General features: G+C 41.0%; 1 protein-coding gene across 4 annotated transcripts in view; it reads left to right on the forward strand.

Moving 5' to 3' along the window:
- zgc:109889 (uncharacterized protein LOC553542 homolog) overlaps nucleotides 1-25,573 on the forward strand; it is a 29,661-nt gene extending 4,088 nt beyond the window's left edge. For 3 of the 4 annotated variants that reach the window (XM_058395977.1, XM_058395978.1, XM_058395976.1), the window contains 9 exons: nucleotides 6,304-6,445; nucleotides 9,071-9,205; nucleotides 18,544-18,697; nucleotides 19,907-20,024; nucleotides 21,123-21,206; nucleotides 21,491-21,669; nucleotides 22,030-22,302; nucleotides 22,425-22,771; nucleotides 23,254-25,573. In XM_058395977.1, coding sequence (XP_058251960.1) covers nucleotides 6,313-6,445; nucleotides 9,071-9,205; nucleotides 18,544-18,697; nucleotides 19,907-20,024; nucleotides 21,123-21,206; nucleotides 21,491-21,669; nucleotides 22,030-22,302; nucleotides 22,425-22,771; nucleotides 23,254-23,411 — 1,581 coding nt within the window. In that variant the 5' untranslated portion in view covers nucleotides 6,304-6,312 and the 3' untranslated portion in view covers nucleotides 23,412-25,573. The remainder of the gene's footprint in view (nucleotides 1-6,303; nucleotides 6,446-9,070; nucleotides 9,206-18,543; nucleotides 18,698-19,906; nucleotides 20,025-21,122; nucleotides 21,207-21,490; nucleotides 21,670-22,029; nucleotides 22,303-22,424; nucleotides 22,772-23,253) is intronic. The other variant, XM_058395979.1, reaches the window with a different exon arrangement.
- The last annotated feature ends 217 nt before the right edge of the window (nucleotides 25,574-25,790 follow it).

Genomic DNA, 25,790 nt, shown 5'->3' on the forward strand with positions numbered 1-25,790 from the left:
AAGCGTGTGATGTGAGGCAGGTGTGATCCTGATCAACCACAGTCCAAATGTAAACCGTGAAAATGACAGACTCCAAAGTCATTTCTATTCTTTCTGACTCTATGCTTTCTTGTACTGGAAAGTCACCAAAGTGACGTTCATGTTGGAGCTCAATCCAGTACAAGCAAATATATTTCATCTGCAACCACACAAAGGTCCACGCTGGTGAGTATTACACTTCCAAGTTGTGAAAGTGAGTGTGTAGTATTGATTTCAGACACAATATCCCAGTGTATGTTGTAAGTACACCATGCACATACTTTTTCTCTGACACTACTGCAAACCCTGCTGGATAAAGTGGATGTGTTCTGCAGATCTAACTCTAAGCTCTAGCTCAACCAGGGCGGCACACAGAGGGGAATGGGGACAGAGCAGCTCACGTGGGCTTTTGCTAGTTTGTAATTGTGCTGAGGCCACCACATTTAATTGTGTGTGACAGGAGTGCACAGGAGTGGGAGGGATGGAGGGAATGATGGATTTAGAGCAAGGTTTAGAACTTTGTGAGTTGGTATGGAAGCTATACTGATAGACCCATGAGTCAAAATGAGAGAGAATCATAAGTCCCCTTCGTTTTCTTTTCTCTATAATGTTCTGACATGAATAACGAAAGCACGATATCATGCTAAATATATAATCAGATCCGATGAAAACGGTGCATGCAGTAACAGGGACAATCCAATAAGCTGTGGTTTATAATCCTGTCTTCATGCTAGCAGGCCACAAGCTGTGTTGTTTGTTCTTTATCTCTTGTTAGTGTATAGTGACTGCTGTTGTTTATTTTTGTAGGTGTGCAATGACCTGCAACAAGAAGTAGTAGCCAAAATGTATAGCCTATAGTGTGCCTGTATGTATGTATACAGTATACACACCTTCATGCTAGCTTCATTGACAGATTAGCAAAGTAAACTAAATGTTCTCACTGCACTCACCAGAGGTATCAAGGATCTCTGTTATTTCCTTCCTGCCTTCCTTTTTTTTTTGCTCTTTACACACTTAGGAACTGAAATAACACTGGACCACATGTGCCAGAGGATTGGCCTGCGGAAGCATTTATGCCAATCATTTAGACAGATATACTTTATTGTATCCTCTGAGGGAAATTGTTGTGTTACAGCAGCTTAGTCAGTTGCAAAATACAACACACAAATAAATATATATACCGATCAGGCATAACATTATGACCGAGTGAGTAACACTGATTATCTCCTCATCATGGCACCTGTTAGTGGGAGGGATATAAGAGGCAGCAATATCTCCACCTATAACTTACAGGACTTAAAGTATCTGATGCTAACATCTTGGTGCCAGATACCACAGTACACCTTCAGCGAGTCCATGAACTCCACAGGTCAGGGCTGGTTTGGCAGCGAAAAAGGGGACCGACATAATATTAGGCAGGTGTTCATAATGTTATGCCTGATCGATCGGTGTATATAATGTATATATAATAATATATATATGCATGCCACTAATGATGTTGATAGCCTCTGTCACTAAAGCTATGGCTCTGTTTCATACTGATATATATCCTATACACTGAATACACTGATGCTCCATGCAAACCTTTGACCTCCGTGATTATGTCTGCCTCGGATCCTCCACTTAGGTTGAAGCTTAGACGGGCTCGGGGCCATGCTGAGCACATTTGATGATGCTTCTGAATCTCTAATGGAAAATTATCATGTTTTTATATTCCTCAAATTCATAGTGTTTGATCTGTATTATTTGCCCATTTGTAGGCAGTGTGTATCCTCATCTAGTCTCCTGTCTGTCTGAGTTTGTGTGTGTTTAGGATAACCAATCTTTGTTCTGTCTTGCTGTGTGAGGCTGCTTCCTGCTCGCCATGTTTTATTCATAATCTCTCACCTTTTCATAACTTTCCCCATTGCAGTGCTCTCTTCATCCCTCCCCCCTCTCCTCCCTCTCCCACATTCTCCCCCTCTTGTTGACTTTCTTTCTGTCTTTTTTCAGTCTCTCTCATTTTGTCCCTCTCCTCTGACTCCCTGTCTCCCTCTTTTTCTTTTTTCTCTATCCTTCTCTTTCTTTTCGTACATGGAGGTCACTGTCTTAATACACATGCTCTGTCCGTGTGTCTCTATGTTCTAGCTCTCTCTCTCTCTCTCACTCTGTCTCTCACTCTGTCAGTAATTTTCTCACCCTATTTTTGATCAACCAAAAAAAAAAAAAAAGCACATGAAAGGAAACCATGGTAACATTTTCTCTCTTGTCTGTTGTGCGGATTTGGGGCAGTTTTATGCGTATTGGATTAGCAGCCGGAAAAAGCCATCACATTTTTGTTTGCATTTTGGCTGAGCTAGAAGAGACTTCCAGAGAGAACGGAGATTCACACATCAAAGGGCCTTTGCCAGGGCCGTGGAAAAAGGGGATCAGGGGAAGGCGGGGGTTTGGGAACAGTGCCATCCAAATCCATTCGTCTATTCTTCACCATTCTGCTTCAGTCATTTCTACAAGCCGCACATCGCACCGTGTAAAAGGCTGCTCGCTGTGCAGAAGAGCAGAATAACACAAATATGACTGTGCTGTCACACAGGAACTGTCCTGGCTAGTAACTAATAGCCTTTAATGCCTGATATTTTGAATGCTTAATGAGTACAGACATGTGCTTGTTTGAGATACAGCCCTCTCCCAATTTACATTTCTGGCATTCGGCAGATGCCCTTATCCAGAACAACTTACATTTCATCTCATTTTATACAACTGAGGGTTAAGGGCCTTGCTCAGGGGATCCGCAGTGGCAGCTTGTTGACTTTTGGGATTCGAACTCACAACTTTCCCACCAGTAGTCTAAAACCTCAAGCACCAAGCTACAACATCTTTGGTTTTTGCTATACAATGAAGTGTTTAAAATGGATAGATGAATATAAGTAAATTAACTGATCAGAAGTTCAGCTGTTAAACAAGTTAGAACATGGCACTTTTGTTAGCAGGCCACCAAACGGTAGTTAAGCAAAAGTATTGGAACAGACCGCCTTTACATGAATAGACCTTATTTAAATATTGGGTCACACATCTCTTTCTTGCAGTAAGTACATCAAGCCAGTGACCCACTGACATCACCAAACCATTACATTCCTCTTTTGTGCTGCTTTTCCTGGCTTTTGCCACAGCTTTGTTCAGTTTTTGTTTGATCTTCTTCCTTCAGTCTCCTCTTCAGGAGGTGAAATGCTGGTGATTGACATGGCTAGTCAAAAACCGTACACCTTTTTTCCCCCTGATAGAGTTCTTTGTTGCGCTGTGGCTGTATGTTTTGGCTCATTGGCTTTCCTTCCAATTAGATAACGCTGTGAACGTTTTTGATGTTGTTAGCATCAATTAAAGATTAGTGAGCCAGTCCCAGCAGCCATGCAAGCCCAAGCCTTGACACTACCTCCGTCATGCCCAATTGGTGAGCTTATATGATTTGGATCATGAAGAGATCCTTTCTTTAAGACATCTCGATGTTAACGTCAGGAAACAAGCACTGAAATCATGTCATATTCATCATTCCATCTAAAATGTCTGCTCAGTATACCAAAAACTAAAGGGACAAAACCTTTCTGACTCTGCATGATTGGCTCAAGATTGAAATCACAAATACAGCAGCACTTTAGTACTCTTAATTAACCCATCCTACTGTTACTTATCCTCTACAGCTCTCAGATCTCGACGCAGTCGCTCCAGGTGGTCAGAATCACACCGATCAGACTAGTCTTCACGTACAGTAGACTGCCTGGCTGCTTTATTTATGGAGAAACTGAGTGAAATAAAGAGCAGAAAGAAAAGGAAGCAAAGCAGGACTGACAGAACACAGAACTACTGTAAATATTTTATTTCAGGAGAATGTATTTGGGCTTTCAAAAAGCTATCTGGTGTGTGACTTGAATTAGATATGACATAGGGTTGGGGAGAGATGGTGAGGTCAGACTAGTCACTAGCTGTTAGGGTGATGTGGCTTATATTGAGGTGTCTATAAACCTAAAGTGGGGGTGGCCTAAACCAATATCCACCCCAGAAAAACAGTTTCTCATCATCAATCCCTAATGTACACTGGGCTGGGCTTTTTTTTCTAACTAGTTTAGTTGATTCTATTTCCCAAAACATAAACAAATTTGTTGCCTAATTTAAACCAATGTGGCCCTTTTTTTGCTGCATTCTGCAGGATCCCAATCCCAGTGCACACGTCTAGTCTAACCCAGATGCCCAAGAACCTTCCTCACAAGCTTTCTTAGCTCTGTTTATATCCATTCAGAACACATTCTCTGTTAAGATAGTACACACACACACACACACACACACACACACACACAGCTTTTTTTCTTTCTACCGAATTTGCCGCTAATAGATTTTGATAGATGGATGGTCCTGCACATATGATGCAACACTTGGATGATCAGAATCTGATCATTTGAGGGCAACATGAAGGTGACTATTGCAGGTTGGTTTTGTGATTGCATACACACACACACACAGACACATACACACAGACGCACACACACACACAGACACATACACACACACTGAGCTTATAAGAATACCAGTGTCTTATTCCTCATTTCTCATTGGTGACTGGGTATCGACCCGCTCTAGTTGCTAAGCAGTGCAGTCTGTGTCCAAGTTTGTGTATTGTGTGTGTGTGTGTGTGTGTATTTGTGCCACGCCTATCATTTTTTCTTACTCTGACATGCTGATCAGTATTGATACTGATAAATCTGTTTAGCCGGATACTCTAGGTGTTACAGAGTAAATATATTTGAGCTTCTTATTGAGTTGAATATCTCTTTTGAGGGATGCAGTGATGAGTGTATATGTGTGTGTGTGTGTGTGTTTCATTTGTATGTGGGGACTGTCAACGATTAATTCTACGATGTTGCAGTGCACCTCTGTGAAGAGTGTTAGACAGAGCAGGAAGAAGGCGGAGGTCCCTCGTGCACAATTTACTTCACCTCATTACACCTGAACCAACTCATCAGTTAATCATACATTTTAATCAGATGTGCTACAGTCCAGTTGGGATAGATTGAGCTTAACATGTACTGTGCTTTTGGGAATGTTAAAGTATGCTAATATAACGGTCTTCTGCCATTTATTACCAAATTTACAGGTTTTTATTATCCTTGTACGGCCTAAATGACGCGTGGTCTGTGTGTGTGTCCCCCGTTTCTGAGGTTTTATGTATGTGTGGTCGTGTATCTGTGACTCATTAGATCTTTGTTCTGCGTTGTCTGCCACAGCACAAACAGCCTGAGAAGAAAATTGGCCCCAGGGGTAATTACACACACGTACACATGCACCAGCATCAGGCTCGTAGACGGGATGCTTGCTCTAATGTGATGCTCTTTATGCCATTATAATACCCCAACAGAAGGTCTAGACTACAGAGGTCAGTCTGTATTTAGAGCGTACATCAGATGGCAGAAAGCTAGTTTATGAGTCATCAGAGGTCCTTCTGAGAATTACATTGCATTCGGAAAATCCACATCAGTTTTTTTTTGTGCTTCTAGGCTACATGCACAAACAAGAAGGTATAATAGTAAGAAATAGTATTTCTTTGCAGTCTTCAGTCAGGAATTGGAATTTCTAGCAGAACTGACCAGTCACTGGATGTGTTTGATATGGAGAACTGCCTTCTTCTTCTTCTTCTTCTTCTTTTTTTGGACATTCAAAGAGAAGATGCCAACCCCATGTGGACTTTGAGGACAACAATTTCCTAATTAATACACAAAATAACATTCTACATATGCTGCATCTGCATCACACAACTCCTATTGACAGTATATGATTGTATTAAGGATATTATTCATAATCACACTCTGTGTTATTTATAATGATTTATAATCACACTCTGTGTTGTTTATAATCATTTATAATCACACTCTCTGGTGTCACCCAAATGAGGATGAGGTTCCCTTTTGAGTCCTCTCAAGGTATTTTCATCTTACCATCTAAGGGAGTTTTTCCTTGCCACAGTCGCTCAGTCTTGCTCATTAGGGATGATTTTGTCTAACATTATTCTTGGACTTTTTGTACTATGTTTCTTATGTTCTGTAAAGCTGCTTTGAGACGATGTCCATCGTTAAAAGCGCTATACAAATAAAACTGAATTGAATTGAATTAAGTTCTTTTCCAGTCTGCTTTGGAAGAAGGCATTGACAGGTCTTAATTAAGTGTCCTATAGCTTGGCTATTCTTGACAGTCATGATTGTGTCAGACATAATGATTCTTTATTTTCTCTCTCTTTTTCTCTCTCTCTCTCTCTCTCTGCAGTATATCACAATGCCACTGGTAAAGAGGAGCATTGAGCCCAGGCACCTGTGCAGGGGAGCTCTTCCTGACCGAGTGTCCAGTGAGCTTGAGTGTGTCACCAACAGCACTCTGGCCGCCGTCATCAAGCAGCTCGGTAGCCTCAGTAAGTCATTCCCTCCCAACAATCCTCCTTTCCATCTATCCATCCATCCTTCCATCATTCAGTTAGTAATGGGCACGAGTAGTCGACGTATTGAAGGATTAATGAAAATTTACCTGACATGATATAAAAGATGTGGTAATACTTTACACTGAAAATAGAAACAGTGATTGAAAAGTCCGAATGAAACACACATACAAGTTTGATGAGAAGCATTGGACAGTGAATCCAGAGTCATCGACTGAAGAAAGACGTAGCGTTATAAATTATTTTCAGCAATACAACTGACAGCCAAAATGCTATTGAAGAATATGATTCCTCTTTACCATGTTGATAATGCGACTCTTGAGAGACATCGGCTTAGTGCGAGGCAGTTTTCTCCTGCTTGGTTGTTTAAAGCTGAAGTGCATACGATTCTCTGTTAAAAAGCAAACAAGACTAGTGAATCAGAAGAGATAACAAAACTGTAATATGTGTAATCTGATGTTCCTGAGCTGCTGTGAGTCACCCTGACAATCCTGTAATAGCTATTCACAATCAGTGCTGTGTCAGGGGTATCGGGCCAGAATAAGCTGGAAATTTATACATGTACCTCATACGTCAAACATCAGCACATAATAAATGTAGTTAAGAAAAAAGCCGGAGTACAAAGTGACCGGGGTCTGTGAAACGAAGCGATGTTATTCTGTACTGCTGGTCTGTTGGAGTTTTAGTGTTGTCTTGTTGTACAGGTAAGGCATTTGTTTATTCTCTAATTGTGGTGGGAAGGTAGGATGGTTTATCCTCGTTGTAGAATGTGTGTCATTACCCAGTTATAAAGTTGTTTTAGCTAGAGAACCCATGACTGCTGCTGGTGACTAATAGGATGTGTCTGTGTAAGTTAAACTAGGTTATAGTGGGCAAGAGTGACTCATCTAGGCTGTCTGCTCACTGTTAGTGTATAACTATATAATATTTCTTGCTCTGTATTTTCGATGGCCATCTCCATCTCGTACCTGTAGGAAAACAGGTCAGTCTAAAATCCATTGTAATATACATTGCTCTTTGATTAATTAATTACACATCCCAGCTCTCACCACCAAATGGTGATCAAATCAGACGGTGATCAGGAACCGTGAACTAGCTGACAGTAGGGGGTCGACTCCGGGGATCTTTCTCCCATTCAGTGCTTTGTTTAAGAGTCTCTAGAATCACCTCTAGGCTTTTGCAGTGTCATAACAGGGAGTTGATACCTGTGAGGTCTACCTCCCCTTGGGGGTTTTTGTCTAAGAGTATCACCTCTAGGCCTTTTCTAAGGCCTGTCCACTCAAGGGATTTAAAAAGCAAAGTATGTGCCTTTTCACTGGACTTGATGACTACAGTGCCATCACAGTGTGTTCTGATCTCCAAAAAAAGATTCCTGCCGAACACTACTTCCGAGTCTTCTGGTCTGCTTCGGTGAATTCCTCACATTTTCCCCAAGGTGGAGAACAAATGTAAAAAAAACGTGAAAAGAAAACGTGTAGAGTAATAAATATACACACATAAGAAGTGACCACAGGTTATGGGTATGTAGCTAGGGTTGGGGCTAGCTGTGTCTAATCGGCTTCAGAGATTATTGATAGGCGTAACCGAGAGTTTTGTCTCCTTCACCCGGTTCTCAGTAACTGTGACAAATAAGTTCTGTAATATTAAGGAAATTAGGGCAGATAATTATATCCTCAGAGGCACCAGTACTCTCGCCTAGCCAGGCCTTCAGACTGCTGGCAGAAGGTCTGGACTCCACAGCAGCCAAAGACAAGCCCAAGAGAGCGTCTGACGGACATGTAAAGGAACCAATCACAGTCCGTTTTGTTCAGCATCAGATTCAAGTCAATGACCCTACAAAAACAGACCGGCGTGTAAAAATAGATCGTTCATTTAATGAAGTCTCTAAAGTGAGCTTGACATCATTTTAGGGAAAATCCAGCGTTTAGCTGATCCTTAAGCGCTTATTGTCACACCATGGCTACCTTCTTCCATGAGGGGAGTCGAGCGTCCTGGCGGCTTTGTTTCCAGGTGGAACATTACAAAACACAACACACACATCTCACAGAAATCCTGTAGAGTCTAACCAGGCGGATGACGACTTCAAAACTCCTGAACTGTTTCCATTTCTTTCATGGGCATGACGACTGAGACTGGGATTAAGTCACTAGTATCTTGAACTGCATACTACCTCGTTAAATATTTTGTCAGTACTTTTGCTATTTAGGAATACAATGTAGTGTGTGTTATGTGTATATGGATCGAGTCGCAGTCTTTAAGTCTCTCTGTATGTGTGTTGTCTTGTCATGCAGTGGAGGAAGAGCTTAACACACATACATAAGATTTCTTCATGTAGCTTGCAATAATATTTTTCAAACACAGAAAGCAAAATTCCTAAACTTATATTTATTCCTTCCACTGTAGTAATTTTAGCCCCAAACAAAAAATGCTTCTATTTAGTGAAAATTATTGTTTGTTTATTTCTCTACAGAATTATTTCCCATGTGTATCCCTAATATCCAATAGTCTGTTCTTCCTCTCTTTCTCCTGATTCCTCATTCTGTCGGTGAGGTACTGAAGGCAGGTGAGATTTTTTTCTTAGTACAGCTGGCTCTTTTTCAGGTCGCCATGCAGAAGACATCTTCGGGGAGTTGTTTAAAGAAGCCAACAGTTTCTGCTTGCGCATGAGTCACCTGCAGGAGCGTGTGGACCTGCTGGCTGTTAAAGTCACCCAGCTGGACTCGACTGTGGAAGAAGGTATGAGCCGATCCAGATTTCCTATAAAAGCATGTTGTAAAGTTCATGCTATCAGTATGAGAGGGAGCGAGTTCTCCTCTGAGCGCTGTCCCCTATTAAAATCTCCGTTGAGACTATAGTTGGTAAAGTGACCTAGCTTTTAAATAAGAACAAGAGGGAGAGAGAGAATGTCCTATTGACTGAAATAATTTCCCTCCTCACCCTCCTGCTGTTCCCCTGCTCCTGCTCTCCTTTTATCACAGCGTTTCATGTCCTCATTCCGGGCAGCTCCCTCTCGGCGTATCTGTGGGTGAAACCGGTTACCCTCCCTCTGTTTACCCCCTGCCCCCTCCATGTGCACTGTGCAGTGATGCCCCAGTTTCTCACTGAGAGAGGTGGAGCTGAAGCACTTAAACCTGCACTGTTTTGTGTTTGTACTAATTCATACAGATCCGTAGGCTGTTTCTTTGCCAGGAGGTTTTGTTTCTAAGTCTGTATGAGAAGATCAACAGTAATATTTAGTGAAAAGAATGAAAGAAAATCTGCCTGTAAATATAATATCCCAAATAAATAACGATCGTTTGCTTTGTTTTCTGTTCCTGTGCTATTATATGATGTAGGATTGAAGCAGTGAGGATTGTACCAGATAACAGAATTAGCTTTGGGAATATTTTAGGAGTGTTTTTTCTCTCTTATGCTTGGAATTGACTGATAAATGTTTTATCAAGCTGAAACCAAGTGAAGGTTGTGTGGCAGATTATACCAAGGACATTTTTTTTTTTAGAGAAACCATTGGAATTTTCCTTGAAACAAATTTTCCCCACTGATCTGAACCTTACACAGTAAACACACTTCAAACAACATCTGTCTCGGTTACTTCTAATAAAGTAAGTGGCGGTTTTATTTATTTATTATCGAACATGAATATAAAATTTGTCCATTAAAAGCAGTGGAAGGAAGGAGTATTCCGCCTCATCTTCCAATTAAACCTGACATTGACGATCCTGTGGGAGAAACGCAGACATGCTTCACACACACTTTGAGTGTCTGCACTGTCAAACGTCCCTAGGGGATCCATTAAGTGATGTTTTGAGTATGTGACCGACCTGCAAATGACCCCGTGACTGTATATGGCATGGAGCGAGGCCGAGCGGGGATAATGCTCCAGAGCGCCAGCAGTGAAGAAAAAAACTGCCCCTGAATATTGATAAACTGTGTGTGTGTGTGTGTGGCCATTTTGTATGAGGCTTGAGATGGGGGAGGGGTCACTGCAGCCCTTCCCCCATTATGTGCGCTGTGATTATTTATTCATAACCAGACATCAGGTTTCTGCTGCTCTTTTATTCCTTATGTACACGCAGACATGGATAAAAGAGATGAAGAGAGCGATGAACGTTGTAGATAAAAGAGAAAAAGAAGGTTAAAATGAATTGTAGAGATGATGGTGTCAACGAGAGAGTCCTGCTGCATACCAATCAGTCCGAGTGCTGCACAGGCCAGCCATGTCCAGATCAATAACATCTGCAGTCTGATTGGGAGATAAGTGCTTGTACTAAAACTCAGTTTTTGTTGACCAGATGTTAACAGCTGATTGTAACAGTTCTTGTAGCTGCAGAGCTCAGCAGCGTGATTGGAAGTGGATACGCCCCGTCTCCCATGGTGCAACACACACTACACAGTACAGAACACAGGACTATATACACCACACAGTACAGAACACAGGGTTATATACACCACACAGTACAGAACACAGGGTTATATACACCACACAGTACAGAACACAGGGCTATATACACCACACAGTACAGAACACAGGGTTATATACAGCACACAGTACAGAACACAGGGTTATATACACCACACAGTACAGAACACAGGGATATATACACCACACAGTACAGAACACAGGGTTATATACACCACACAGTACAGAACACAGGGTTATATACAGCACACAGTACAGAACACAGGGTTATATACACCACACAGTACAGAACACAGGGTTATATACAGCACACAGTACAGAACACAGGGTTATATACAGCACACAGTACAGAACACAGGGTTATATACACCACACAGTACAGAACACAGGGATATATACACCACACAGTACAGAACACAGGGTTATATACACCACACAGTACAGAACACAGGGCTATATACACCACACAGTACAGAACACAGGGCTATATACACCACACAGTACAGAACACAGGGTTATATACACCACACAGTACAGAACACAGGGTTATATACAGCACACAGTACAGAACACAGGGCTATATACACCACACAGTACAGAACACAGGGTTATATACACCACACAGTACAGAACACAGGGATATATACAGCACACAGTACAGAACACAGGGTTATATACACCACACAGTACAGAACACAGGGTTATATACACCACACAGTACAGAACACAGGGCTATATACACCACACAGTACAGAACACAGGGTTATATACACCACACAGTACAGAACACAGGGATATATACACCACACAGTACAGAACAGGGTTATATACAGCACACAGTACAGAACACAGGGCTATATACACCACACAGTACAGAACACAGGGCTATATACACCACACAGTACAGAACACAGGGTTATATACACCACACAGTACAGAACACAGGGTTATATACAGCACACAGTACAGAACACAGGGCTATATACACCACACAGTACAGAACACAGGGTTATATACACCACACAGTACAGAACACAGGGATATATACAGCACACAGTACAGAACACAGGGTTATATACACCACACAGTACAGAACACAGGGTTATATACACCACACAGTACAGAACACAGGGCTATATACACCACACAGTACAGAACACAGGGTTATATACACCACACAGTACAGAACACAGGGTTATATACACCACACAGTACAGAACACAGGGATATATACAGCACACAGTACAGAACACAGGGTTATATACACCACACAGTACAGAACACAGGGTTATATACACCACACAGTACAGAACACAGGGTTATATACAGCACACAGTACAGAACACAGGGCTATATACACCACACAGTACAGAACACAGGGTTATATACACCACACAGTACAGAACACAGGGTTATATACACCACACAGTACAGAACACAGGGCTATATACACCACACAGTACAGAACACAGGGTTATATACACCACACAGTACAGAACACAGGGATATATACAGCACACAGTACAGAACACAGGGTTATATACAGCACACAGTACAGAACACAGGGTTATATACAGCACACAGTACAGAACACAGGGATATATACAGCACACAGTACAGAACACAGGGTTATATACACCACACAGTACAGAACACAGGGTTATATACAGCACACAGTACAGAACACAGGGTTATATACACCACACAGTACAGAACACAGGGTTATATACACCACACAGTACAGAACAGGGTTATATACACCACACAGTACAGAACACAGGGTTATATACACCACACAGTACAGAACACAGGGCTATATACAGCACACAGTATAGAACACAGGGTTATATACAGCACACAGTACAGAACACAGGGTTATATACAGCACACAGTACAGAACACAGGGTTATATACACCACACAGTACAGAACACAGGGTTATATACACCACACAGTACAGAACACAGGGCTATATACAACACACAGTACAGAACACAGGGTTATATACACCACACAGTACAGAACACAGGGCTATATACAGCACACAGTACAGAACACAGGGTTATATACACCACACAGTACAGAACAGGGTTATATACACCACACAGTACAGAACAGGGTTATATACAGCACACAGTACAGAACACAGGGCTATATACACCACACAGTACAGAACACAGGGTTATATACACCACACAGTACAGAACACAGGGTTATATACACCACACAGTACAGAACAGGGTTATATACACCACACAGTACAGAACAGGGTTATATACACCACACAGTACAGAACAGGGTTATATACACCACACAGTACAGAACACAGGGTTATATACACCACACAGTACAGAACAGGGTTATATACAGCACACAGTACAGAACACAGGGTTATATACACCACACAGTACAGAACACAGGGTTATATACACCACACAGTACAGAACAGGGTTATATACACCACACAGTACAGAACAGGGTTATATACACCACACAGTACAGAACAGGGTTATATACACCACACAGTACAGAACACAGGGTTATATACACCACACAGTACAGAACAGGGTTATATACAGCACACAGTACAGAACACAGGGTTATATACAGCACACAGTACAGAACACAGGGTTATATACACCACACAGTACAGAACACAGGGTTATATACAGCACACAGTACAGAACACAGGGTTATATACAGCACACAGTACAGAACACAGGGTTATATACACCACACAGTACAGAACACAGGGCTATATACACCACACAGTACAGAACACAGGGTTATATACACCACACAGTACAGAACACAGGGCTATATACACCACACAGTATAGAACAGGGTTATATACAGCACACAGTACAGAACACAGCGCTATATACAGCACACAGTACAAAACACAGGGCTATATACAGCACACAGTACAGAACACAGGGCTATATACAGCACACAGTACAGAACACAGGGCTATATACACCACACAGTACAGAACACAGGGTTATATACACCACACAGTACAGAACACAGGGTTATATACACCACACAGTACAGAACACAGGGTTATATACACCACACAGTACAGAACACAGGGCTATATACACCACACAGTACAGAACACAGGGCTATGTACAGCACACAGTACAGAACACAGGGCTATGTACAGCACACAGTACAGAACACAGGGCTATGTACAGCACACAGTACAGAACACAGGGCTATATACAACACACAGTACAGAACACAGGGCTATATACACCACACAGTACAGAACAGGGTTATATACAGCACACAGTACAGAACACAGGGTTATGTACAGCACACAGTACAGAACACAGGGTTATATACAGCACACAGTACAGAACAGGGTTATATACAGCACACAGTACAGAACACAGGGTTATGTACAGCACACAGTACAGAACACAGGGTTATATACAGCACACAGTACAGAACAGGGTTATATACAGCACACAGTACAGAACACAGGGTTATATACAGCACACAGTACAGAACACAGGGCTATATACAGCACACAGTACAGAACACAGGGTTATATACACCACACAGTACAGAACACAGGGCTATATACACCACACAGTACAGAACACAGGGTTATATACACCACACAGTACAGAACATGGTTATATACACCACACAGTACAGAACACAGGGTTATATACAGCACACAGTACAGAACACAGGGTTATATACACCACACAGTACAGAACACAGGGTTATATACACCACACAGTACAGAACATGGTTATATACACCACACAGTACAGAACACAGGGTTATATACAGAACACAGGGATATATACAGCACACAGTACAGAACACAGGGTTATATACAGCACACAGTACAGAACACAGGGTTATATACAGCACACAGTACAGAACACAGGGTTATATACAGCACACAGTACAGAACACAGGGTTATATACACCACACAGTACAGAACACAGGGCTATATACAGCACACAGTACAGAACACAGGGTTATATACACCACACAGTACAGAACACAGGGATATATACAGCACACAGTACAGAACACAGGGTTATATACACCACACAGTACAGAACACAGGGTTATATACACCACACAGTACAGAACACAGGGATATATACACCACACAGTACAGAACACAGGGTTATATACACCACACAGTACAGAACACAGGGATATATACAGCACACAGTACAGAACACAGGGTTATATACAGCACACAGTACAGAACACAGGGTTATATACAGCACACAGTACAGAACACAGGGATATATACAGCACACAGTACAGAACACAGGGTTATATACACCACACAGTACAGAACACAGGGTTATATACAGCACACAGTACAGAACACAGGGTTATATACAGCACACAGTACAGAACACAGGGATATATACAGCACACAGTACAGAACACAGGGTTATATACACCACACAGTACAGAACACAGGGATATATACAGCACACAGTACAGAACACAGGGTTATATACAGCACACAGTACAGAACACAGGGATATATACAGCACACAGTACAGAACACAGGGTTATATACAGCACACAGTACAGAACACAGGGTTATATACACCACACAGTACAGAACACAGGGTTATATACACCACACAGTACAGAACACAGGGATATATACAGCACACAGTACAGAACACAGGGTTATATACAGCACACAGTACAGAACACAGGGATATATACAGCACACAGTACAGAACACAGGGATATATACAGCACACAGTACAGAACACAGGGTTATATACAGCACACAGTACAGAACACAGGGATATATACAGCACACAGTACAGAACACAGGGTTATATACAGCACACAGTACAGAACAGGGTTATATACAGCACACAGTACAGAACACAGGGATATATACAGCACACAGTACAGAACACAGGGTTATATACAGCACACAGTACAGAACACAGGGTTATATACACCACACAGTACAGAACACAGGGATATATACAGCACACAGTACAGAACACAGGGTTATATACAGCACACAGTACAGAACACAGGGCTATGTACAGAATAATACTGTAGATCTGCAGGATAAAGCTGAGTGATAGCTCAGTATACAGTATATAGTCACAGATCTGAGAACTCTTCATTAATTACTGCAGATATGGACAATTCAGAGCAGATGCTGAAATCCCTCTGCTGTGACTGTTCACTTCCTCCATATGAAACACTCACATCACATGAGTGCAGTTCTTTCTTTCTTTCTTTCTTTCTTTCTTTCTTTCTTTCTTTCTTTCTTTCTTTCTTTCTTTCTTTCTTTCTTTCTTTCTTTCTTTCTTTCTTTCTTTCTTTCTTTCTTTCTTTCTTTCTTTCTTTTGGCCTTCCTTCCTTCATTGTTTCCTTCTTTTGTCCTTCCTTCCTTCCTTGTTTCTTTCTTTCTTTCTTTCTTTCTTTCTTTCTTTCTTTCTTTCTTTCTTTCTTTCTTTCTTTCTTTCTTTCTTTCTTTCTTTCTTTCTTTCTTTCTACATTTATGTTAGAATCACACACTGCTGAGTGAGGTTTAGCAGCAGAGGGAGATTTCTTTCTTTCTTTCTTTCTTTCTTTCTTTCTTTCTTTCTTTCTTTCTTTCTTTCTTTCTTTCTTTTGTCTTTCTTTCTTTCTTTCTTTCTTTCTGTCTACATTTATGTTAGAGTCACACACTGCTGAGTGAGGTTTAGCAGCAGCAGCAGCAGCAGCAGAGGGAGATGTCATTCAGCTGTGTAGCCAGGCTGTCCTTTGTGTCCTTTATGTAACAGAGATTTGTACACAGCAAGCCAGTGAAGGACTGAAGGAATGTGGCTGTGAAAACTGAAGATGAATGAAACAACATGACCAACCAAATAAACACTGAAACATGATTCTGTTCCTAGCAGACCGTGCTTCAGCTGCTGCATCGTGGGAATCTGCAGACGTTTCTTGTGGCAGATTTATTAAAAAGAACGTGACTGTCCATCACACTCGTCCGTTTTAGATTAACCCACATAAAGACTCGCAGATTGATTACAGGTTTCTCAGCCGTGTACAAAATCGCACCCCGTTTAATCTTAAATGTTCGATCAGACGGCGCCGTCGTCCTTAAGGCCTAATCAGTGTTTTATTACGGCTCAGCTCTGTGTAATAGCTCATGAATAATTAATACCTCACCGCATTTCCACTGGTCTACTGCCTCACTGTATTTACATATATAATCATATCTGTGTTCAATCTGCACTCAGGGTAAACAGTCACGCCATGTAGGGATTTAAATACACATTAATATTGTTATTATTTACTCTAAACTCTGATCTTCAAGATAATCAGTTCCTAACTGTATTGAATTATACCTTATATATACCTTAATACAGTATATTAAAGAGATACTCCAGCATTTTTAACCTTATCTTTATTTACTGTATCTGTAGTGTACTGAGAAAAGAAAATCAAGCGCCATTGTTAAAATACTAGTAATACTAGTAAGTATTAGTAATACTAGTAGAAATATTAGTAAGCATTATTATATCAATTAAAATCAAAACTGTGGCAGTTCCACTCCATTTATAAAGGCCTAAGGATGAGGAAGTTGTTTGCAATTCCAGTTACTGAGGAACTTTTGTGCATGATCATGACCAAAAACCCACACACATTCTTTCATCTGAAAAAGTTTTCAGTTCAGGAAACAGTGTTAGAATTATTAATACTCTCTGTGTAGGTTTCTGTATCTCCTGCTAGTGTCTGTGTGGGTTTCTCTGGTTTCCTATCCACGTCCCAGAAACATGCAAGCTAGCGGAGAGGTGTAGGTGTGTGTGTGTTTGTGTGTTTGTGTGTGTGTGTGTGTGTTTGTGTGTGTGTTTGTGTTGCCCTGTGAGTAACTGGTATCCTATCCAGGGTGTATTGATGAGCGTGTGTGAATGCTGTGTGAATATGATGGTGCTGTTTAAAGCCACAGTAGGCCATATGGAGCTGAAGCACTCTACAGCATAGAGACAAGTGCTGTGACAGAATCTGAGTGTGTGTGTGTGTCATTGCTCAAACCAGCCAGACTGTGCACCCTTTTCTGCAGAGAGAAGATGAGAAAGAGTGCATGTGAGAATGTCCATCTGTCAGGGCTGGGAATGTGCTCTGTACACTCTCTGTAGGGGAAAATCCCTTTGCTCTAAAGAGCTTTAGGATGGATTTAAGCAGAGGAACACCTGCAAACTGATTTAGGATTTGCCCTTACCTGTATCATCAGGGTAATACCATATACACTACAACCGTCTGCAAGTCAGCAGAATAATGTTGCCTGCAAGCTCTACACACTATGCTGTATTAGATATACTGTCTGATACAATAGACTGAGGTGTGACTGAGACATCTGTACTAGAGATGTTACTGAATGTGCTGATGTTCGTGCAGACGACGTGGTTGTCCATGTGGTAATGTTGTATCAAAGGTCATAGTACATGACAATGTACACATAGTACACCATGTATACACACTTCCTGTCTGCTTCATTACTATTATTTTTATTAGTAGTAGTAGTAGTAGTAATAATATTATTATTATTATTACCATATCATTATGATCTTTAGTGGCTGTACTTCTTTTACTGATTATGTGTCTCCTATTTCCTTTCTTTTCCTTCTTTTCCCCCTTTTTTCAGTCTCACTACAGGACATCAACATGAGGAAGGCGTTTAAGAGTTCCACCATTCAGGATCAGCAGGTGGTGTCACGTGCCTCTATCCCCAACCCTGTCATGGAGATTTACCAGTGTGGAGACAAACCACCTCCACTCAATATCCTCACACCGTACAGGTCCAGCAACTTTACAACTCAATTTCTTTTCCTAATGCCCATTTTATAACCAGCTTGTATCCTTTTTATTGCCCTTGTTTAGCATTCATGCCTTTTGTTTTTTATTTATCATAACATTTATACTTTTATTCCAAGCTACTAATCAGTATATCCTGACCAGTGTTTTAATGTAAATTTCCCATTGGGATGAATAAAGTATCTATCTATCTATCTATCTATCTATCTATCTATCTATCTATCTATCTATCTATCTATCTATCTATCTATCTATCTATCTATCTATCTATCTATCTATCTATCTATCTATCTATCTATCTATCTATCTGTCTGTCTATCTATCTGTCTGTCTATCTATCTGCCTGTCTGCCTGTCTGTCTGTCTGTCTGTCTGTCTATCTATCTATCTGCCTGCCTGTCTGTCTGTCTGTCTGTCTGTCTATCTATCTATCTATCTATCTATCTATCTATCTATCTATCTATCTATCTATCTATCTATCTATCTATCTGTTCTGTCTGTCTGTCTGTCTGTCTGTCTGTCTGTCTATCTATCTATCTGCCTGCCTGTCTGTCTGTCTGTCTGTCTATCTATCTATCTATCTATCTATCTATCTATCTATCTATCTATCTATCTGTCTGTCTATCTATCTGCCTGTCTGCCTGTCTGTCTGTCTGTCTGTCTGTCTATCTGCTTGCCTGTCTGTCTGTCTGTCTGTCTATCTATCTATCTATCTATCTATCTATCTATCTATCTGTCTGTCTGTCTGTCTGTCTGTCTGTCTGTCTGTCTGTCTGTCTGTCTGTCTGTCTGTCTAATAATTTTAGTCTTCAGTCTTTAATAGTTATTGGACACTGGTATGTTATTGAATGAATTATCCAGTGTTTATTTTTTCAGTCTATTCTCTCTTCAGTACATCTATACATCTATACATATTTGTATTTTCTTGTCAGTGATCCAGATGCACACAGTGAAGGAGCAAACGAGTCTGGTAGGGTATATGAAGTGAGGAAGAAAGAGAGAGGGAAAGTTAGTGGGTGATATGTGTTAATGTGATGCAGTATGAGCATGTGTCATGAGGATGTGTGCAGTGACGACAGATGGACATCCTGTGACTTTTTAGCACTTCTGGACAAACAAAACAACACAAAGTGAATGAATAATGTAATTCTCTCTATACCGATGTCTCTCTCCGTCTCTCATTCTGCTCTACAGAGATGATAAGAAGGACGCGCTGAAGTTTTACACAGACCCGTCATACTTCTTCAACCTCTGGAAGGAGAAAATGCTGCAAGCCACAGAGGACAAGAGGAAAGAGAAGAGACGGCAGAAGGTATGCGGGGGTGCGGGTTTAAGAGAAATGCATTATCGGCTTCAGTGTTTATCTTCGGTTGCTGCTTCCATTACTAATCATAATCATTACCCTCCACTTGATACACACACACGCACACACTCAGCATCAGTTTTACTTGTGCAATTCCTCAGTATTTACCAACTCCACCCCTTTGGATTACATTTGCTATGCAGTATCAAGATCATCAGTATATTCACCTCAAACGTATTTGTGATATTACACACCTAGTTTCCCTTCACATATGGGTAACAAGACAGGACACACATGCTAAGGAGGTGCACACTTTTCACAGGTAATGCAGTGGAGTGTTTATTAGTGCAGCACATGGATTTTTGTGTTGGTAAATATATTTGTTTTCTATGGGGGGGGAAACTGATTTTTTTTAACAATCTTTGCTAGCTCTATCATTTTGAGAGACAGATAAACATCAACTAATATTGATAAACAAACATGGCTTGTCTAAAGCAGGCTAGTTTATTAAATTAGTAGGCTAGCTTTTTACCTAACATTTACATTTCTGTCATTTGGTACACGCCTTTATCCAGAGCAACATAGATTTTATATCATTTTTACTGAGCATTAGAGGGTTAAGGGCCTTGCTCAGCAGTAGCAGAAATATTAATTCATAAGGAAAGTGATACAGTTCATCATATATATATATACATATATATATACTCATTATACAGATTTCACATATACACGTATATACTTCCCAATTTTGTTCAAAACATCAGGGTTTATGTACTATGCTTGAATTTTTCTATATCTGTGTATAATGTTTAACAGTAATCATACATTGTCTATGAGCAGTGAGTTCCTCTCAGACATTAAATGGAAACCAGGGCCACTGCAGCAAAGTTCTAATGTTTACTCAGATGTTTCAGCTCATATCACAGCAAATTTGCTATGTAGTCATGTCTTTTCCAATGAGACTAATAGAATCGGGATGCCAACACGTCAGCTCCATTTTCCACCCACATCAGCACTGTGCCAGGCGTTTTCCCCTCTGTGTGTGTCTGTGAATGTTTGCGCGTGTGTCATCATTCTAACCAGAAAGACTATGCACCCTCTGTCCAGACGAGCGGTCCGGCTCAGGCTCACACGGCCCAGTCTAAGTCCCTGTCCAGGCAGGCCGCTCCCAGAAGTCCCCTCTTCTGCTCTGTAAGAGACCTGCCTTATTGCTGCTCTCGTTCCTCCCTCCTCTTCCTCGTTACTTTCATCATCCATGTTTCAGTCCAGATAGCCAGCCCTTCATGTGTCCTTTTGATTTTTCACCAGCTTCTCTGATTTCTCAGTTACTGAATCCTGTCAGTCTGTGTGTGTGTGTGTGATTCTAAAACTATGTGTGTAGAATAGAAATTAATAGAGCACATTAGAAATAATTTTGCAGTTTTTTGTGTGTGAATTTGTGTTTGTGTCTCTCTCTCTCTCTCTCTCTCTCTCAGGAGCAGCAGAAGCAGGTAGAGGAACCAGGTCGTGAGGTGAAGAAGGTTCGGAAAGCACGTAACCGCAGACAGGAATGGAACGTGCTGGCTTACGACAAAGAATTTCGCCCCGATGCTCGCTTTACACCCTCCCCATACCACGGCATGTCGTCAGAGGGCTCACTTTCACCCGACAACAGGTAAGAAACAGCCTTCATCCAGTATGAACCCAATACTAACTCATGAGTACTGGATTTATTTTTGTCCTTTCTCTTTGCTGCCCTCTAGTGGTCATTTTAATTATTTGTAGCAGTTTATTAAAGTCATTGTACATCTAGACAGGAAAAAAGAGTCTCCACCCCAACAACAGGGCAAAGTGCTAACTGAATTGTTCAGTGAGGATGAATGTTATGTGGTATGGCCTTCAATTATCAAATCTCAACCCACCTATTATAGAGTTTGGACTGAACTTTAACTGAAGAAGTATAACAAATAGTCACTGTGATTCACAAGTGCTCCACCTACATGAGATGATTTGCAGTCTCCTCTTGTGCTCTCAGGTCGGTGTTATCAGATGTAGGTGAACACTCGTATCCTGGCAGCCCAAATCGGCCTGGACAACAAACGCCACCATGCAGTGCTCACTCCACCACGGACAGCAAAGAGCTCATCCTCACTCCCACCCAGACTCTGCAGCGAGGCTACCGGCCCACTGGCACCCTGTCCACTCCAGCTGGGAGAGACACGCTGGAAAGAATCCAAGCTTCACACACAACCCCGCCCACTGACCCCACCGTCAACGGCCCTCGCCCAGCTCAGGCTAAAGACTACAGGTGTGTGTGTGTTTAAAATATAATATGTGTGAAATCACATTACTATAACTTACACTTATTTTTATCCTCATAAAAAAACATTTTTATAAGACTGAACATGTTTCCTACATTTCTTCCTACAGCATTCAACAATCCCAGCACTCCGAGTTCTTCATCCCTCCTGCTCCTCCTCCTCCACCTCCTCCACTCATCCCCTCAGCTCAGACAGCCTTTGACAGCCCGACTGCTCCCTCCTCCTCCTCTTCCTCCTCTCTTCCTGCCAGCACCATGGCCTCCCTATCCCGCCCCTACGGCTCTTCTCCTCCCGCAGCTCCTCCACCACCTCCATCCGGACCCCCTACACACACACACCCACTCACACACAGCCTGCCTTCAGCCCCCGCTGACCCGGCAGCACCCAGGAAGGTTCAGGTGCCCCTGGTCCCCATGAGTGACGCTAGGAGTGACCTGCTAGCTGCCATACGCCGAGGTGAGAAAGAAAATTGTGGCTTGAATGTCAAAAGAACCAGAAAAAAAGCTTTACACCAATTAGTTTCAGTCCCAGGAGTCATACTCTTTTCAGTTTGGAATTTAAAATGGTAACCGCTCAGCACATATCAAGATGTACTACACAGTGTGAGCTGAGAATCCCTGGCCATTACGCATATTTTTCTATTTTTTTCCCCCAACTTTGGAAAGTGATTGCGTGTTAGTGAGAGACATGAAGCCATCCAAGTGCATCTTTTCAAACTGCCGCTCAAGCTGCATCACAAGAAACAGCAGAATCTGCCCTCTTTCAAATACATGAGCTCACAAATGCCTCTGATTGGCTAGTGTCCCTGTGATTGACAGGTTAAAGACAGTATGCATATCCCTCCCAGCCAGTTTTGATCATTATTTTTAATATAAAACTTAGTGAGTGATAATTAGTATTTATTTATCTGGTTTATCTCCCTCTTTTCCCCCACTCAGGAATCCAGTTAAGGAAAGTGCAGGAGCAGAGGGAGCTGGAGGCTAAGAAGGAGCCTGTGGGCAATGATGTAGCCACAATTCTGTCACGCCGCATTGCTGTGGAGTACAGCGAATCAGACGAGGACTCTGAGCTGGATGAAAACGAGTGGTCTGATTGAAGGAGAGAGCAGGAGGCCAGATGAGAGGACAGAATAAGGCAAACAGGGATGAGATGTTCAGAAGAGCACAAGTAATTCTGCCGAGGGCTACTTTTCTAAAAGCCTGACTGAAGCCTCGGTTCTTTGTCCCCCAGAGACCAGAGGCTGGAGAAAACTCCCACAGTAACAGATAGTCCAGGTTTTGCATGTTTATAGGTTTATAAATTACAACTTAAAAGTTTATTTCATATCTGAGGCAGGTGTTGAGAGAGATGCCTAGACATAGGGCTTAGGAAATAAAAATATATATTAAGCACAAAATTGCAGTGCAGGTGAGATTCAATGTATAAGGTCTGTTGACTCACAAGGTAAATTTTTGAGGAACTAAACAAAAATCATTCAATTTTAAATAGGTTAAATATGTCTAATAGGATATAACCACATCCTATAGAAGTAGAAGGTTCAGGCAAAAATATATTTGTAGCCTCTAAATTCTTAAATTTCCTGGTCAGATTATTAAAAAGCAATACAAAGCCTACAGAAAGTAAGACTCAAGACTGTAAGCTAATATTCGCTACTATTAGCAAATTAAATTACAAATGTAAAGCATCACTTATTCACTTATTATGTTTCGTGGCTAAATGATCACTGTGTGGTGTAGTGTGTGTGTCAGTGTTAGTGATGTGCATCCAGAATGTGATTCCCACTGCAAAATAACTGCCAGAGAGCGACGGCCAGTCAGACTGTGTACAAAGGAGGGCTATGTTCATTAACACGGGGACGTATTGGACATGGCAGGATGCTTGTGCGGCACTGTGTAACAAATGCTTTATTCTGTTTAGAATGACTGGAAACAGAACCAAGTTCATTAGTGTTGAGGCAGGTATAAATAACAGGTAATGGGCAGAATTAGACAGATCTTACAATTCTTTATGGATTGGGATTAATAAATAACGAATAAATAAATAAATTACACCTCAATTAGCTGGTTTATGGAACAAGATAACACAGCTATCCTATTGTATTGTATCCTAACGTCTCCTAATGGAAGTTTTTTTGGTAACTAATCCTACTCCTGGTCCGAAAGAAGTTTTTGCCACAATTTACACTACCATGTGTGTCCAGCAGGATAAAGCCCACACACTATGACTCTTGTGCTATAAATCACGCTCCATGTGCTCCTGCCATCTGCCAAGTTCACAGCTCCTCACACTCACTCACTCACTTTCTCCTTCTTCTTCAATTTTTTTTCTTGCTCATTTCTCGTGTTTGTAGATGAGGCAGCTGTTAGCCAGTTGTCCTTCTAAACCTACACAGATTTTTTTTTTTTTACATGCTCAGAAGCTCAAACCTGGACCCAGATGAAATAGTTTAAATCACAGCTATTCCCTCTACAGCACAGTTCAGCAATATGAAGGATATAAATGTATACATGGTTTATTTGACTGTGTCCGTTTAGCACGATGTAACATTTTATGCCAGCGAAGGAAAAGGATAAAATATATACTGTATCATAAAGACATTCATCTGGATTTCTTAAGATGCCACGTTTTAAAATGTTGCTTATTTTCTAAAAAAATAATCTAATGGAGCAAACATATTTGATTTCTAATTCATTTAGATATGGAGTGGTTCATGGGTTGAGTTTTGAATATTTTCACTAGATATCTTGTATACAGATGTTCTGTATCCCGCTCTCACTAGTAACATAAACACAAAAAGAAGGATAAGACTTTTATCAAACATACCAGACTTACTAACAGTGCCATAGCATGTGCTTTGGAAGAATTCTTTGCCTTTTTTTTTTTTTATTTGAGGGGTTTTATTTCTTCTACACCCTTTTATTTCCTTCTGTTTGTGTATTTTGTCCATAATCTGTCCAAAGTAAATTTATTGTTTTTATCCAAAAGCTTATATCGTGCAACTGACAAAAAGGAAAGTGCCAGGTTTGGGAATATGATCTGTAGATTGTCTTTATTTTTATTTTTATTTTTTTTATTTTTTTTTTGCTGTTGTATATAAAAATTTAAGCCTGCTTGTAAAGTAATCACAGTAAGAAGTTGGAGTGTCTATGTTAAAAAAAAAAAGAAAAAAGAGCAAGCATTCAGTGTGTGTTTATGAAGAAGCTGTAGGCCAGTACATGCATGTCCTTAATGGCCAATAAAAGCCCACTGATAGAAACAGCAGTGTGGTCAGTCTTCCATATAGTGTACACTGTCACTTGATATTTCAATTGATTATTTTTAATAACCAGCAGCAATCTTCAGCATATTTAAAACATTGACATTTTGCCGGCATTTATTTATTTATTTGTTTGTTTGTTTGTTTATTTCACTAATAAAGTACTTAAAAAGGGAAGAATATTAAATGAACAAATACAGATTGTGTTTACAAGATTTC

Source organism: Hemibagrus wyckioides, linkage group LG07 (assembly GCF_019097595.1).
Source record: "Hemibagrus wyckioides isolate EC202008001 linkage group LG07, SWU_Hwy_1.0, whole genome shotgun sequence".
NCBI classification, from domain to species: domain Eukaryota; kingdom Metazoa; phylum Chordata; class Actinopteri; order Siluriformes; family Bagridae; genus Hemibagrus; species Hemibagrus wyckioides.